General features: G+C 35.9%; 1 protein-coding gene across 1 annotated transcript in view; it reads left to right on the top strand.

Moving 5' to 3' along the window:
• Positions 1–14,673, top strand: part of FBXL13 (F-box and leucine rich repeat protein 13) — an 88,113-nt gene that overhangs the window by 51,456 nt on the left and 21,984 nt on the right. The window contains 5 exon segments of the mRNA XM_075140608.1: positions 6,979–7,077; positions 7,702–7,819; positions 7,976–8,138; positions 11,027–11,146; positions 12,301–12,427. Of these exon segments, the coding sequence (XP_074996709.1) occupies positions 6,979–7,077; positions 7,702–7,819; positions 7,976–8,138; positions 11,027–11,146; positions 12,301–12,427 (627 nt within the window).

The raw sequence follows: 14,673 nt of genomic DNA, 5'->3' as shown, positions 1-14,673 counted from the left end.
AAAGCATTTTAATAAGATAGAATTCTTTTTTTTCCCCCTCATTGGATGAACTAAACCAAAGGGAACTTCTGTAAGGCTAATGTTTCAGAATTAGTTAGAAAAATGTAGTGAAACTGTAGTATAAACATTTAAATTATGCTAAAAAACTGTGCTATAGAACAGAATATATATTCTGTAGAATATGTATTTTTCCTGTTTTTTCATGTTTCCTGTTTTTTCCTTCATTTTAACATTACAGTTCTTTTTATATGAGTTCTTATATTACCATTACTACTGTAGGGTTTGAACATCTATTTAGAAAACCCATCTGTAAAATGGGTGATTATGCTAATGATTTTGCAAGTGGCAACTTCAGGACCTGGGCATTTAAACATCTTGTTAAAACATAGTTAGGCAGAAAACTGGGAATTAAGCACACATTTTCTAGTCCATTGTCATAAAACAAGGTAGTCTTTCCTTTGACTATTATATTAATACATGGTAATAATGATGGATGAATTGTAGGTATGGGTCTTTTGCATAAAATCTCAGTAATTAAGGTTGTATCTTTATGACATGGGTAGTAAGTATTTTCATTAATGAGTTTCAAGATATTTTTATAAAAATATAGAGATTATCTTGTGTCCTGCTCAAAAGGTGTCCTATTACACCATTGATATTCTTAGAGAATTACCTAGAAAACATAAGATTTCTTTGTCCTGCTTCTGAAGCTGAACATTATAGATGGAAAATTTTCTGCTATTAGACACAAAACTGAAAAGACAGAAGGGTATAAAGCAATTGCATGTCATTTACCGACATATTAGATTCAGATTATACAACAGTTATAGAACAGTTTGGTGAGAGATATTTTCAGTTAAATTAGAAACATGGAGATTGTAAAAGAAATTGACTTTTTATTTTTGGTGCCAACATCTACGGCTGATTTTCAGACTGGAACTATTCTGGCCCAAAATGTGTCAGAGTGGTCTATCAATTGCTGTAGTTTACAAAACCTGGATAAGAGATCACAAGCCACTGGGAAAAATAAATTTGACCCTTTCATTTCTTGACATTCTGCAGTGTTTGTGGAGATGTCAGAGAAGCTATTGGCAAACGTGTAGGCTTCACCAGTTTTCACCATCTGAGTTCCTCCTGCTCTGGCTTCATTGGGAGATTTCTCATTTTGGCAGCTACTGTCAAATTCTGGCTTCTTCAGACATATCAAGCAGCAAAAAGGGGCCATCACCTGGGGAGAAAATCTGACCCATGTTCTTTATTTATTGAAGAAGATGACTCATTGTTTACATTTCCTGAGTACAAACTCGTGTAACTGAAGAATACTTTATTATAAGTTACACATGCACTATTGTATATTTTTAGAAATATGCTAATTCAGGAGTATGTTAATAGAAGCTTTTTTTGGACAGTGGAAAATTAAAAGAAAAATAACATGTGGAGGGAAGTCATCAGTGTAATGTGCCAAACATCTGAAAGGATGTCACAGTTCATTTTATCATTCTTGACAAACACAGAATAAAAAAAAAAGATAGCCCCCTTTGCACCACAACAGTACTTCCTCAATCCTGAACGCTGATTTTCAAGTTTCTCACAGTGCATTGACAATACTAGAATCATAGAATAGCGTGTCTTCAAAATCCCTTCTGCGCCGTAGATGGCGTTCTGCCTTGCCGAGTGGATTCCACAAATACAGTCGGTTCAGGGGGAGCAAGTAGGAATTTTAAAGCAGTACTGTATGTGTAGCAAGTAAGCTAAAACCTGAATAAAAATTCTGTGGATTCCTATTCTTTGGAATTAAGAACCTATAAAAAGATAAAATGAAATTAGTTTTCACATTCTTACAAGCATTTCATCATTTCAGTACATTTATTTTCTAAATCTTTGGGGACAAATCTTTAGCTGTGGTTTGCTCCATGTCTGTTTTGATGTACTTTCATTTCAGATCACAGTATGCTAGCATACAGTTAAGAAAAAACCCAAATCAGTCATTTACATATTAGACTGAAAACTCCTCAGAGACAAGGAATTATATACTAATATACTATCTTTGCATTGGCTTCTGATCCTGTACGTGCACGAAGAATAATACATTTATAAAATGATCTTACTGAGTCATGCAGGAAAAGTCTGTTTTGCAGAATTTTGTAGGATCTAAGACTCATAATAACCTTGAAAGCATCCTCCCTCACAATTGGTTTGAAGAAGGAGGTTTAAGTGGGATTTTACTGATCCAGGGCAGAGAATGCAGTATTAAATTCCATATGCATCCTAACATTGATTCTCAGGACAAGCTGTTCGCTGTTGAGGCAATCTATTAAACACTGAAATTCCAAGTGAGTTGAGAAAGCAATTGTTTTACTAAAATGTGCACAAAATCTTATATTTATACACCTTATCTTTAAGAGTGCCTGAAGTTTCATAGATAACCCATAGGGGCTTTAGAAAAGAAATTCAAGATTAAAATTGTATTGTTCTAGGAATAAAGAAAAATAAGACAAATACATACGATATTGCAGCAGCATCTAAATGTTGACTAATTTAGTTGAATCTTATCTGAATGCATGTTTCACACTGAAACTTTCTCAACCTGATGCTTGATATTCATTATCCAGCTTTAAGTTAAAAAACAGTTCAAGTGAAAAAACTTTGAAACAATCTGTGCAGGGGTATTATTAGCTGCTTCAGTATAATTAGTTTTGGCTTGCATGGAGGAAAACGCTGAATTGCTGCTATTTGTGGTATCAAATGGCTATGTTAAACAAACAGTGTTTTTCCAGACAAAGCAATTAAAAGTCCTTTAGACTGCAGCTAACATTATGCAATCATTACTGAATTCCAGAAATAGATATCCTACTTCTGTCCCTCAACATTGTTGAGTCTGATCTGATTACCTGCTACCTACTATCTATCCTTTTGAGAATGGGAATTTCACTTAATTTTAGGCATCTAACCTAAAGTAGTGCCTAGAAAATTACCTTAATTTATCTATATAACAATTAGAGACGGAGAGAGGTCTCCAGAGGTGATTCAGACTTTTTCAGGTCTCACCTGTCTTGGGATCTTTCTTGCTCTTTGTTTGCTATCCAGAGATCCCAGGTTTCATAGTTGTCTAACATAGACACCTCAGTTATATTCCTAATTTCAGTGGAGTAAACAAAGGCATTAGCATTTGCAGTCTATTTTTTAAATCATCATTAATATTATTGGCACTTTCTTGACTTAGCATTTTTCCTACCGGTCTCCCTGATTTTAAAGTCCTCTCAACTGTGATTCCTCTTCTACAATTATCAGAACAACCTGTAAGTCTTGCAAATATTTATCTTACTGCTCAGTTAAATGGCTAACATTTGCAAAGTCAGGAGCTTTAAACTAGGCTCCTGAGTCTGCATTCAGTTTTTTTTCAGTGATATTTTTAAAATCTTGGCCAAAGCAACAAGTAATGTAATGTAACTGAGATCCATCATTTAATTGCATTTGCATCTGAATTTTAAGTACGTAGACAGGAGGGATCTTGTATTCCTACTCTCTCTATCTAACTGTGATCACCAGCCTAGGTGGGTACTCTTAACAGTTAACAATATGTTCATGGTAAAAAAAAAATCCCAAGAACAATTGGCAGCAGCCCCATTAAGCACCATGCCTTCCTTTGATTAGCAGTCGTAGGAGTGAGCTGTAGTTGGTTACAATTGATGCATGCACTTGAACCGAGTCTTACAAAACCTCTTCGGTTTGAACAATAAGCATAGCTGAATATGGCATGTTCTGCGCTATCTCAGCTTTTGAGTGACTGTTCTTCGGGAGCAGAGTTATTCCTTCTCATTATAGCTAATCTGTTCAGCAGTTACGAAGGGAAATCCTACTGTCATAACAGCTAAAGCATACTCAAACTGCTTAACAAACCGTGGCTGATTTTTTAGAAGAGTGAAAACGTCAGTCGTCTTTTAAAAGGCATCATGTTCAGATTATAATGGACAGTGTTATTACCATGTATTACAACAAACTGTATGATGTAACATACCGTCTCTTCTCTTGGGAGTGGTTTGCTCTTTGTAGTATATGGACCAAGAACAAGATTCAATTACCAGAAATTCACCTCTCAAACTGAAAATTCTAGGGGGTGATTTTTTTCTCTTTAACATATTAAACTACTTGGTGCATGTTCTAGAAATGCGCTGTCTTCTGTTGTGGCGGTGCTTGAGAGCCAACAATGAGGAGGCCTGTTGCAGGGTTAGGCAAACTCTTACTTGAATGAATTGGTCATGTCATGTTAAAGTAATTAATGCTTTTTGACCAGCAGAGAATGGAGATTTCCCAATACCTCCCTCAGGCAGCTACTTGCAGGATGTTCACAATTTAAGCTAATCCCTTTCATACAGACTGGAGGTTTTGGGCTGAGGAAACTGGAGATAGGATTACATTGTCCTACATTACATATACCAACAGCAAGTACAAAACTGTAGGATTTGGACAACTGAATTTCATACTCTGTCCTGAGAACTAGCACCCATCTTTCCATGCCGACATTTTACCTTCTGGTGATCACTACCTGTTGAAAAGAGGATTGCCTTTGCCATAGCAGCCCTACACTAGTTCTGGTTGTTTTGCATCATTTGGGGTGGGCAAATCCAACCTATCCGGGCTGATGGGTGAGATCTGCAGTACTATCTGCCGATCCTCACTGATGTGTTACCCACATCAACCACATTCCCAAAGTCATGGTGTCCTTTTGTCCAGCTGACGTGTCTCAGTTGGAAGGGGTGTGAGAGCCTGGGGTGTACGAACAGGCTCTACATGCTCTGACCAGCTTGTGGTTAGAAGAAGGTTATCTTTCTGTATAATCCTTTTCTGCAGCCTCCCCTTCTGCCCCCCAAGATTTTGCTCTTTTTTCCTTCTTCAGCTCTTTCTTACAATATAGCTGTTTTCAGAGGAGCCTGATCCGGGGTTACACAGCTGCACCGTATCAGACCTCACCTTGAACACAGGCAGCTGGTAGTTGATGGGATTTATATTGCCGTGCATTACCTTTAAAATATTTCCTATAGTTATTTTGATGGTAGGGTTTTCACTCTGTCATTTTGCAGGCTGTTACAGACACCCTGTAGGAAAAACATTCATGCTACATTTGCCCTGAGCTTAAAACACATCGGACTATTTGCATCCACAGTGCTAACAGTGCCAGTGTGTGTCATGAGCCATACCATATACTGTCTGTCTGCACATGAGACCTGTACAAACACTTTAAGCCTAAGGACACATTTGACAGACATATAGCTAGTTCCCTTCTAGTGCTGACACCCCCTGTGCAGGGGAAAAAGGGTAGAGTCCCACAATCCCTTACGAAGGAGAGACAAGACATTTAACATGAAAATATTTAAAACAATTTATAAAGAATCTGTTTAAAAGTCCACTCCAGCCTGAAAATAAAGAGCAAGTCAACCTAGCCATATGTTAAAAGATGGGACACCATGCCAGAAAAAAAAGACAATGCCTTGATTATAACTTAAAGTCAGATACTCAGTTCATGAAAAAAAATCTCACACACAAAAAGAACCCAAGATTAAGTTTGCAAAAAGAAGAGCCAGAAACCCAACGTGTTAAACTCCATACGCAGTGCGAGAGTGGAAGGAAAGAGGCTTGACCCTTGTTTCCGCTGATAAGTAGTTGTGGGGAGCAGTCAAATGTGCTACAAAGGCTGGAGGCTGCAAGTGCAAGAACTGGAAGCACCTTCTGGTGCACTGCTACCACACTGACGCGTGACGGGTGATTAGCTGCTGCTTAGCTTCTGGCTTGCTTTTCTGTGACTATCTCCTCTCTGCTAATGGTGTCCACTGTCAGACAACATCTATACCATAAGCAAAGCCTGTGTTTTACACTGCCGCTCGCCTTAAGCAATGTAACTAAGCAAATCGGGCTTCTGCAGCAGCTGGAGAGGTGGGTTACAGCAAGAAGCCCTCCCAGTGTAGTTTATCTTTGAAATTGTCTCCTTTGGATTCTTGTTTCCACAGGCCTTATTTGGTACCCAGGAGAATATGCTTTTTTTGTGGATGTTTTGCAGATGAATTCCTGGTGCAGAGCACGGCTGTAGTCTGAGCTGCGCAAGATTATTGTATTATACAACTTCAAAACCCTGGGAAATAGTGAGATCTCTACATGCGAATATCAGGGGGGACTATTTCACGGGGAGGAATGGTTCACATCCATGTTGTCTGTAGAACATGGGGCTAAAAGGAAACTGTCTTGTACTTTACACAGGATTTATATGTCAAAGGAACTACTTTGTATGCCCAAGAGTGAACTGACATCTATTGAATTTGGGCAGTTGAAGAATTGACTCCCTGGAGTCACTCCCTGAAGTCACTCCCTGGAGTGATAAAGGGAATAAACTGAATTGACAGATCCATCTGTCCATTCATACTGTCACTGAATATTGCTCTGTTAAAGTATACAGAGTTGGTGAGGTGGTCCTACATGAAGGATTCTGTAAGCGAGCTCCATGTTATTGTGATTGCATAGGATCTTTCTTTGTATCCCATCTGAATTTAACACATATTTTGCTATGGATCTGGAAAAAACAATGAAGATATTTTACCACATTCAAACCTTGCTTCAAACTAGATGTGAGCATCTGCCATATGTGAATACCTCATAAGGTTGGGAAAACAGAGGTAGAAGGATGTGACAATGACATTCATTGCTACTCCCATAAATGGTGTTGACTGAAATTGTTGTGCCTGGGTACTCTTGCTTGCTTAGTAGACACATTTTTGGAACAGACCCGGGATTTGGATTATGTTGGTAAAATTTGAGGATAATATGTATACCTCATGGGTCTGTTTTTCTTTTAATGAGATTAATGCATTTCTTGTTTTAGTGAGCATCTAGGTACCTATGATTTTAAAGTATTGAAAATATCTCAAGCCTTTCCTGTGTTGTTTTTATTAGGCTTGCTAAGACATAAATATTTTATTTCTTGCTTAGATTTCAGTTGATGGCTTCAGAAATATTGCCAATGGCTGCAGTAAGATTCAAGATTTGCTAATCAACAAAATGCCAACTCTTACAGACAGATGTATTCAAGTAAGAAATTGAAAATAAATCTGTAGTTTGAGAAATTTTCTGATGTTGGAACTGGGTTATCCTTTCAACTGACTTTAAAGAAAGTTATGCAGATACAATTTAAGGTGAAAATTTCTCCCTGAAAACATTTTTAAAAACTATTATCTAATTATGTTTATAAATCTTGCTCACTTGCAGTCACTTTCAGAAAATTTCAGTCGTCGTCTTTTGCTACATGGGTATGGCTGAATTACAGTCTTCCAGTTTATAAATGAGAGTTTTTCAGTTTTTTAGTGTTAAAGCAAATATAATATATGGGAACAGCATTCTGCTACTTATTTTGCCCATCAAAAAATAATTTTCAGGCTTCTGCAAAAGTGATTGTTAACTAGATCACTGTCTCGGGCGTCTGCCATACTTTATGTCTCCAGTTACTTATTTCTTTTCCTTGTGTTCCCAAACATAATAAATATATGGAGAATTTCAGTAGTTTATATACCACTTACTGTCTAGAAGTTACTGTTAAAATGGATTATAACTATTTGTTTGAAATTGTAACATTTGGTATTGCAGAATATTTGCTGATCTTTTGTTACGTGACAGCATTGGTTATGAATATTTTATTTCACCTTTTTCCCTTCAAAGGCTCTGGTTGAAAAATGCCAACAGATAATGTCTGTTGTCTTTCTTGACTCTCCACATCTTTCTGATACAACTTTTAAAGCCCTTGCTGAATGTAAACTTGTCAAGGTCAGCATTGAAGGTTAGTATAATAATTCACAAAATTATTAGGATAATGTATTTTAAAAATTCATCCAGATAATTTGAAATAAATCTTTCAGCTGATTTCAGTGGGTATTTGGATCAGGCCCTTAATGTATGTCAGATGTGTAACTTACATCTTTATATATTTCAACAGGGAATAACCAAATTACTGATTTAAGTTTCAAGTTGATGAGTAAATGCTGCCCATACATCAGGCACATTCATATGGCTGATTGCCAGAAGATTACAGATGCTGGTCTTAAGATGATTTCACCATTGAAGCATATTCTTGTACTGAACGTAGCAGACTGCATAAGGTACTATATCACATCCAGATTTCTGTAAACCATTGCAAAGGAATTTTAGTAAAGTTAATTATACTGGTAATAAGTCCTGTTAACACATCTTTCAGGTTTAAAAATAAATTTTTAGAATTTTAATACATGTATCTTAATATTTAAAAAAATATTTTACACAAGTAGTTTTTTGTTCCTGTATCATGTTTTCAAAAAACCATTCGTTATTACTCCAGTTCAAGCAAAAAAATTAACTGTAGGTGTAATAATAGCCGTGGCATATTTTAGTGCTGGAATGTGGCTACGAAGAAGATGAAAATGATAACCAAAGACAATTCCAGTGCCACAACTCTATTAAAATTTGGATATTGTTTAATTTTGGGGATATTAAAATAATATTTTATAACTATCTAGTACTAAGATATAAACAAAACTGCCAATCTTTTACAATTACCGAGACAACATTGTAATTTATGTTGTAGAGGAAGGATACATTTCATGTGAAGACTGTTTTCCACTTCAGGTGTGTCATGTATCAGTAGAACAAAGACAAATGAAAGGGCTTCCAAAGCTGCAATCTCGTTCCCTGTTTTGTGGCACGGTGATGGAGTTAAGGATGAGAGAGAACAGGGAAGGCAAAACCTCCAAACATTTCAAAATCAACAGACCTATAAAATAATACAAAGAAGCTAGCATTGCTGCTTATCTTAAAATTTCTGACATCATGTGAAGTTTTAGGGATTCTGCTTTAATGTGTAGCTAAAGTACTTTTTGTGCCTGTTTTGATGCTGTATAAAAATTTGATAACATTGCACGTGGATGCGCTGAGAAGTGCTGGAGAAATACCATGACATCCTGTTGGTAGTTCAGCTGGGCAGATGGGACAGGTGCCTGCATTTTCTGGTTTAATATCTAGAAGGCTGGATTTTCCAGTCTTTTAGAAAATCTTGGGCTGTGAGTGTGTTTGCACGTCTGTTGTCTCTACTGCTAAAGAATTGCTGAATTACCTTAACAAAACTTTTTAATCAGTTGTAAAGCTATTGTAAAACTCTGTACTTATTTTATTGCTTTTGCAGACACTTGTAAAAGTTTCAACATTAACAAAGTTATAGATTGTAACACATCTAAACTTGGTAAAGAGTTTCTCTCAAGAGATATGAAACTACAAAAGGGGGATTGTTAGTATTTATAGGACTCTAAATTTTCTTATTTGGACATATTTCGTATTTTATTGCTATAAAAGTTCACATTGTGAGTTAGAAACATTTAGGGATTTCTCTTAGAATCAAGGGAAGTGCCATACTGGTGGTAGAATCTTAAGAACAGGTTTTGAAATGCTTAGCCATCTTAGTGCTCTTAATCAGTTTCCTTTTTTCATTGATGTTTCTTCTTAGTCTAAGAGTCTAAGTTTTTCTAACAACTTAGTCATATGGAAAAATTTTTGAGAAATGAAAGGGACAGAAAGAGCAAATTGAACAACTCAGAGTTCTTAAATTACAGGAAGCATTTGACTACACGTGAAAAATGAAGAAAAAAATTAACTGATCATGATTATTAGAATTAAGAAATAATAGAGACGTGAGTAAAAAGGTGGCTAAAAATGGACACAGGCAATGTGGTGGCTCATACCCTTGGCACATTTTCCCAGTTTAAGCATGTTATCTTCATGACAGTAGTGTGTGGCTTGTGTTCTTATACAGTTAATCAGCTGGCTACAGAAACTTAGCATGTGTATTCACAGCCCAATTATTTAAAAGGTTATAATGTGGCTATTTCAGCCCTCAAGCCTGGTGTGGTTACAGAATATCTTTTTTTTTTTTTTTAATTCAGTTGGCTGTATTGCCAAGCTCTGCATTCCTTACAGACTTTATGCAAGTTAATTATTCTGGAGGTATATTTCTTAAATTTTTCTATCTTGAATGAAAAACAACTGCACTGTGAAATAACACCAAAACTACCACAGTGGTTGAATTATTGCAGAGTGATTACTTTATGAATTAGAGCTTCATCTGTAGTTGTGGTCACACAATGAGGCTCTGTTCAGGTTATCGTTTTATTAGTAGTGCTATTCTTACCCATGTGTTTCTGGGACTTTGGGATTTGCAGTGATTCTTTGTGCTGCAACAAACTGTACAAGCCAAAATATGATTCTGTCCTACAGAATTCTGGGATTAATTTTTTATTCGTCAGGGAACACAGAAGAAATACTGGGAATGCATTGAAATGCTAAGTGTACAATAACGTTAAACATACCAGAGATATGAACTGTATTGAAACACCCAAATTGTAGTCAGCTCTCCTACCCTCTCAACTGGGCTGAAAGATTTTCTGTCTACTTAATTTTTATAACCTTTGTGTATATTATAAGTTAGCTGTGTGTGAGATATGCAATTGATTAACTGAAACACTCTGAGGAAAAACTCAGGTTAACTCTTCATGCATGTGTACAAAAATAGCTACTACATACATATACTACCTATGACTTTTGCTTCTGTGCTAGAAGATCATTTTTCCTTTAAATTATTTCAGTTCCTTAAATGAACAAAGATATAAATACAAGTATTACTCTGAAATGGTTAAACAGGTTCTAATACTTTCTAGATATGTTTTCCAAGCTCTGTCTTTCGGTGTGCTATCATATCTGAGTGTTGGAACTCATGGAAGTTCTCATAATCTCCAACAGACTTTTTTTGCAGAAAGTTCTGGGTTTCAGCAGTTCCAAAGAGCAGCATCTTTCTAATCAAGCCATTAATTATTCTGACTCCTTTTTGGGTTTAAAAGGCTATTTAAAAAATACTATTATTAATTTCGCTTATCTACAATGTAGGCTGCTGAATGCAAATTGTATATTGACTTGTATGGAGTAGGAAAAATACATGGTATAAATATTGCCCACATTTCTCTTTTAGAATCGGTGATGGAGGTGTAAAGCCATTTGTACAAGGTTCTTCAGGAGCTAAGCTGAGAGAGCTGAATTTGACTAATTGTATTCATGTCATTGATGCTTCTGTCACAGAAATAGCACAAAGGTACCATAGTGTAGTACAATATTCTTCTAGTGTGATTAGACTTGCAGTATATTTCTAATGTTAAAGTTCTTAATATGTTAATAAATGGGTAAAATTATACAGCCAATTATATACAGAAAATACTAGATAAATGACTAGTCCTTTTTGGCATTGTGAATCTCTTAAAAATGATCCATTATATAAAGGCGAATCCATCAATACAAATACAGAAACCTGAGAAGTCTTAATTTTAGGGGGAAAAAAGTGCTTAAATGATGGTTGTCAGTGACAAAACTGCATTAAAAGATTAGTATGTATGAGTCACATTTTGTAAACTCATGTCTGCACAAACAAAAAGCACTCTATTGCTAAACATCTTCAATTCCAGTTCCTCAGAAGGAGTATTGGTATTGGCAATCAAAAGATAATTTTTAAATCTCTAGAGAAGATTGGAGTCAGTCTTTCCACTCCTTACTAGATCTCTCAGCAGGCCCCTGTTTATGCTTTCGTAACAGTAGTTGTGAATAATTGTAGCATGCTTGCTGGTAAGCTAGGGAATGCCTTCTCTGTTTTAATGATGGAGTGTTAGCCCTAAGGCTCTGAGCACAGATGCACTGCTTGAGGAGTCACATTTCTTAGGTCTTCTGGTTCGGTTATGGGAAGATAGAGTTTATGGTGCTTACTCACGCTGTAAAATTCAGTTTTCCGTGTGTGGTCAGTGAGTGCTGATTTGCAGAACCCGGCAATGTCTTCATTTGCTGTGTACCATTATTTGCATAGCTGTAGTTGGGTGTGGGTACAGCCATGGGGTCCTGAATTCTGTGCTTGCAGTAAGCTTTAAAGTTCCTGTGCAAGATATGAGAGATTTGGAGATGGGGAAAAGTCAAGCATCAAACTAATTTAAAAAATATTTTTATGTAATAAAGCTCCTTGATTTCCATATTTTGATTTAATTTGACTGGCTGTTCATGGTTTCAAACATTTGTGATGCTTATGCATTATGAGTGGAATCCTTGGAAGTGCCTATGTAAGCTAGGTATCAAAAGTCTAGAGTGCTTATTTTCGTAGGTCCCCTGAAAAGAACTTAGCAAGGATTATTGCAAAATGTACTTGCTATACTACGTTTCTGTAACAAAAGTGGAAAGCTGACAGTTCTGGTTTTTTATTTAATTTAGATGTCATGAATTGGCCTACCTAAATCTGCGTCACTGTGAAAATGTGACTGATGCTGGAATTGAAGCCTTGGGAAATATGTTGTCATTGATATCCATTGATGTCTCTGGAACCAGCATCTCAGATACGGTATATATATGATTAAAGAGTGAAGAATGTGTTTACTATTTATCTAGGCTTTCTGAAAAAAATGCAATAAAAATCCATTCATTTAAAAACCTGCATAGATATGAAGCAGTGGAGTTGCAGTGTTGTTAAAACGTATTTTAGAAACGTGTATAATACAGTATTAGCCCATGTATTGGCGGTAACAAATAAAAGGTAATTCTTAAGTTGGACAATTCTTACATTTGAAAGAGAGAAACAGAAACCATCAGAAAGAGGAAGTTTGGTTGCTGTGAAGCTGATCTGAAAAGAATGTTTATTAAGCAGAATTTTTTTGCTCCAGGATGATTAGGCCTGAGGAAAACCAAAAAATTGGTATTTTTAACATTTAAATTTGTAAAAATTGTGTTTTCCATGAACTAGACTTTATGGTGAAAAATCCTGAATGTTAGCTCTAGCAGAGGCACTGCTCTACACTGTGGTCTAGAAAATAATTGCTAGTGAAAGAATTACTAACAAGGTATCTTCAATGTGTCAAGTTGCTAAGACTCTGGAAAGCAAAATAGTGAGTGTTGGAGCCAGGTTAAACATCACAGGCCTCCACATTAGATGTTCTTGGCAGGTCCTGCCTTGTGCACAGGGTTCTGAGCCAGTTCTGCTGTTTCTTTCACTTTTGGGGCAAACTTTTTTCACTGAACACAGAAATCTAGGAGAAACCTCATGAAGAAAACTTGCCATAGAGGCTATTCACTCAGTCACTGTTCAAACAGAATTCTGATCAAGAACTTTATTATTTGGCTTTAACACAGAGTTTGTGCAAAAGTAAATAAAATGTGAAGAAGTAATTAAAAAGCCTGTATCTTTTGTGGAGGCCTGAAAATAAAAAACAAAATTAAGCTAAATAAAGAGGGTTGGGAAATCCAAGAAGACTTCATTTAATGTGATCATTTAAAATATCATAGGATTATATCTGAATGAAATTTATGCTGCCTTGAATTACAGTCCCACAATGTTTCAACATAAATGTTTTCTCCTTGCCTGCTAGTCTTTTAAAATGCTGTGTTGCTTCTTACTCTAGTTTTCACATAGCACAACCCATGACCTCGGCAGTAAGCCAAGCTCTTTTGCTTGCATTGCATTTCTAAGGCTTTCAGTTTTCTCTCTCCCACAAGACAGATAAATTAACCCGGAAACTGACCATTTATCATTTTTGTAATTGCTAGTACTAGCTACAAAACTGTTACCGTTTTTGCTGTTTGCTGTGTTTAAGGATATAATACTCATGCATGTATAATAAATACATTTTCTAATCTTAAAACATTATTTAATAAAAGGAAATCTAGCAGTCTGCTTTGTAACAAGCTACTATTTGTACGCTTTGACTTTATATTATGCATTTTGTTAGCATTTAGAGGAAGTTGTATTAAGACCTCTTTCAATTTAGACTTTGTAAGTATGACTTTAAAAATGTAGCAGAGAGCACAATGTTTTTGTGCAGTAATCAACACCATTACGCTGTGCTGATAAAGAAAAATTGTAAGGCTCATGTGCTTTCCTGCAGTCTGTGCAGTAGATCTCTGTTGCTTTTGCTGTCTTGCTATTTAGTGTGAAAAATGTAGAATGCAACATTTGCACTACACAAGAGAATTTTCCTTTCTGGTTTTTCAAATGACAGCAGAATCATTCTGCCCATCAAAGCAGAGCAGAATTTACTGCAAAAAGGATGACATTAAGGGAAGGACAGTGGAGAAAAGATACAGTAGAGTCAGATTTTCTTACAGATTTGTGTCTCAGGTGTGACTGATTTAATCAAAATGGGAGTTTTTTTCCACTGTTGGTGCCTTCCTCTTCTGTAGTTACTCTGATGCCCAATAAGTGAATGTTCCTGTTGCGATCTGTCTTTCATTCAGGGAATTTGTTGAATTTGGAAGAAATATATTGACTCTTAGAATTGTTCCTGACAAGAGATTTTGTTAATAAAAAAAAAAAATTACAGTACCCTGTAGACTCACAGTAATTAAAAAACGTAGTGCTAATAAGAAATACATTAAAAGTCTCTCTCATATTTGGAGAAGTTTATTATCCTTGTCCTGAGTCTACTCCTCAGTAGAAAGACTGGAAATTGAATAAAAATAATTGTTGCATATATTCAGATTTTGGTATTGTGTAGAAAGTTATGCATTTTACGTAGAGAGAAAATGCCTAGGCAAACTTCTAAACACAAGCTAGAATAAGACAAGAAATTAATCTCGTGTTTAAGTTGTATGTGT

Source organism: Calonectris borealis, chromosome 1 (assembly GCF_964195595.1).
Source record: "Calonectris borealis chromosome 1, bCalBor7.hap1.2, whole genome shotgun sequence".
Taxonomy (NCBI): domain Eukaryota; kingdom Metazoa; phylum Chordata; class Aves; order Procellariiformes; family Procellariidae; genus Calonectris; species Calonectris borealis.
This window is presented reverse-complemented; position numbering and strand designations above follow the sequence as displayed.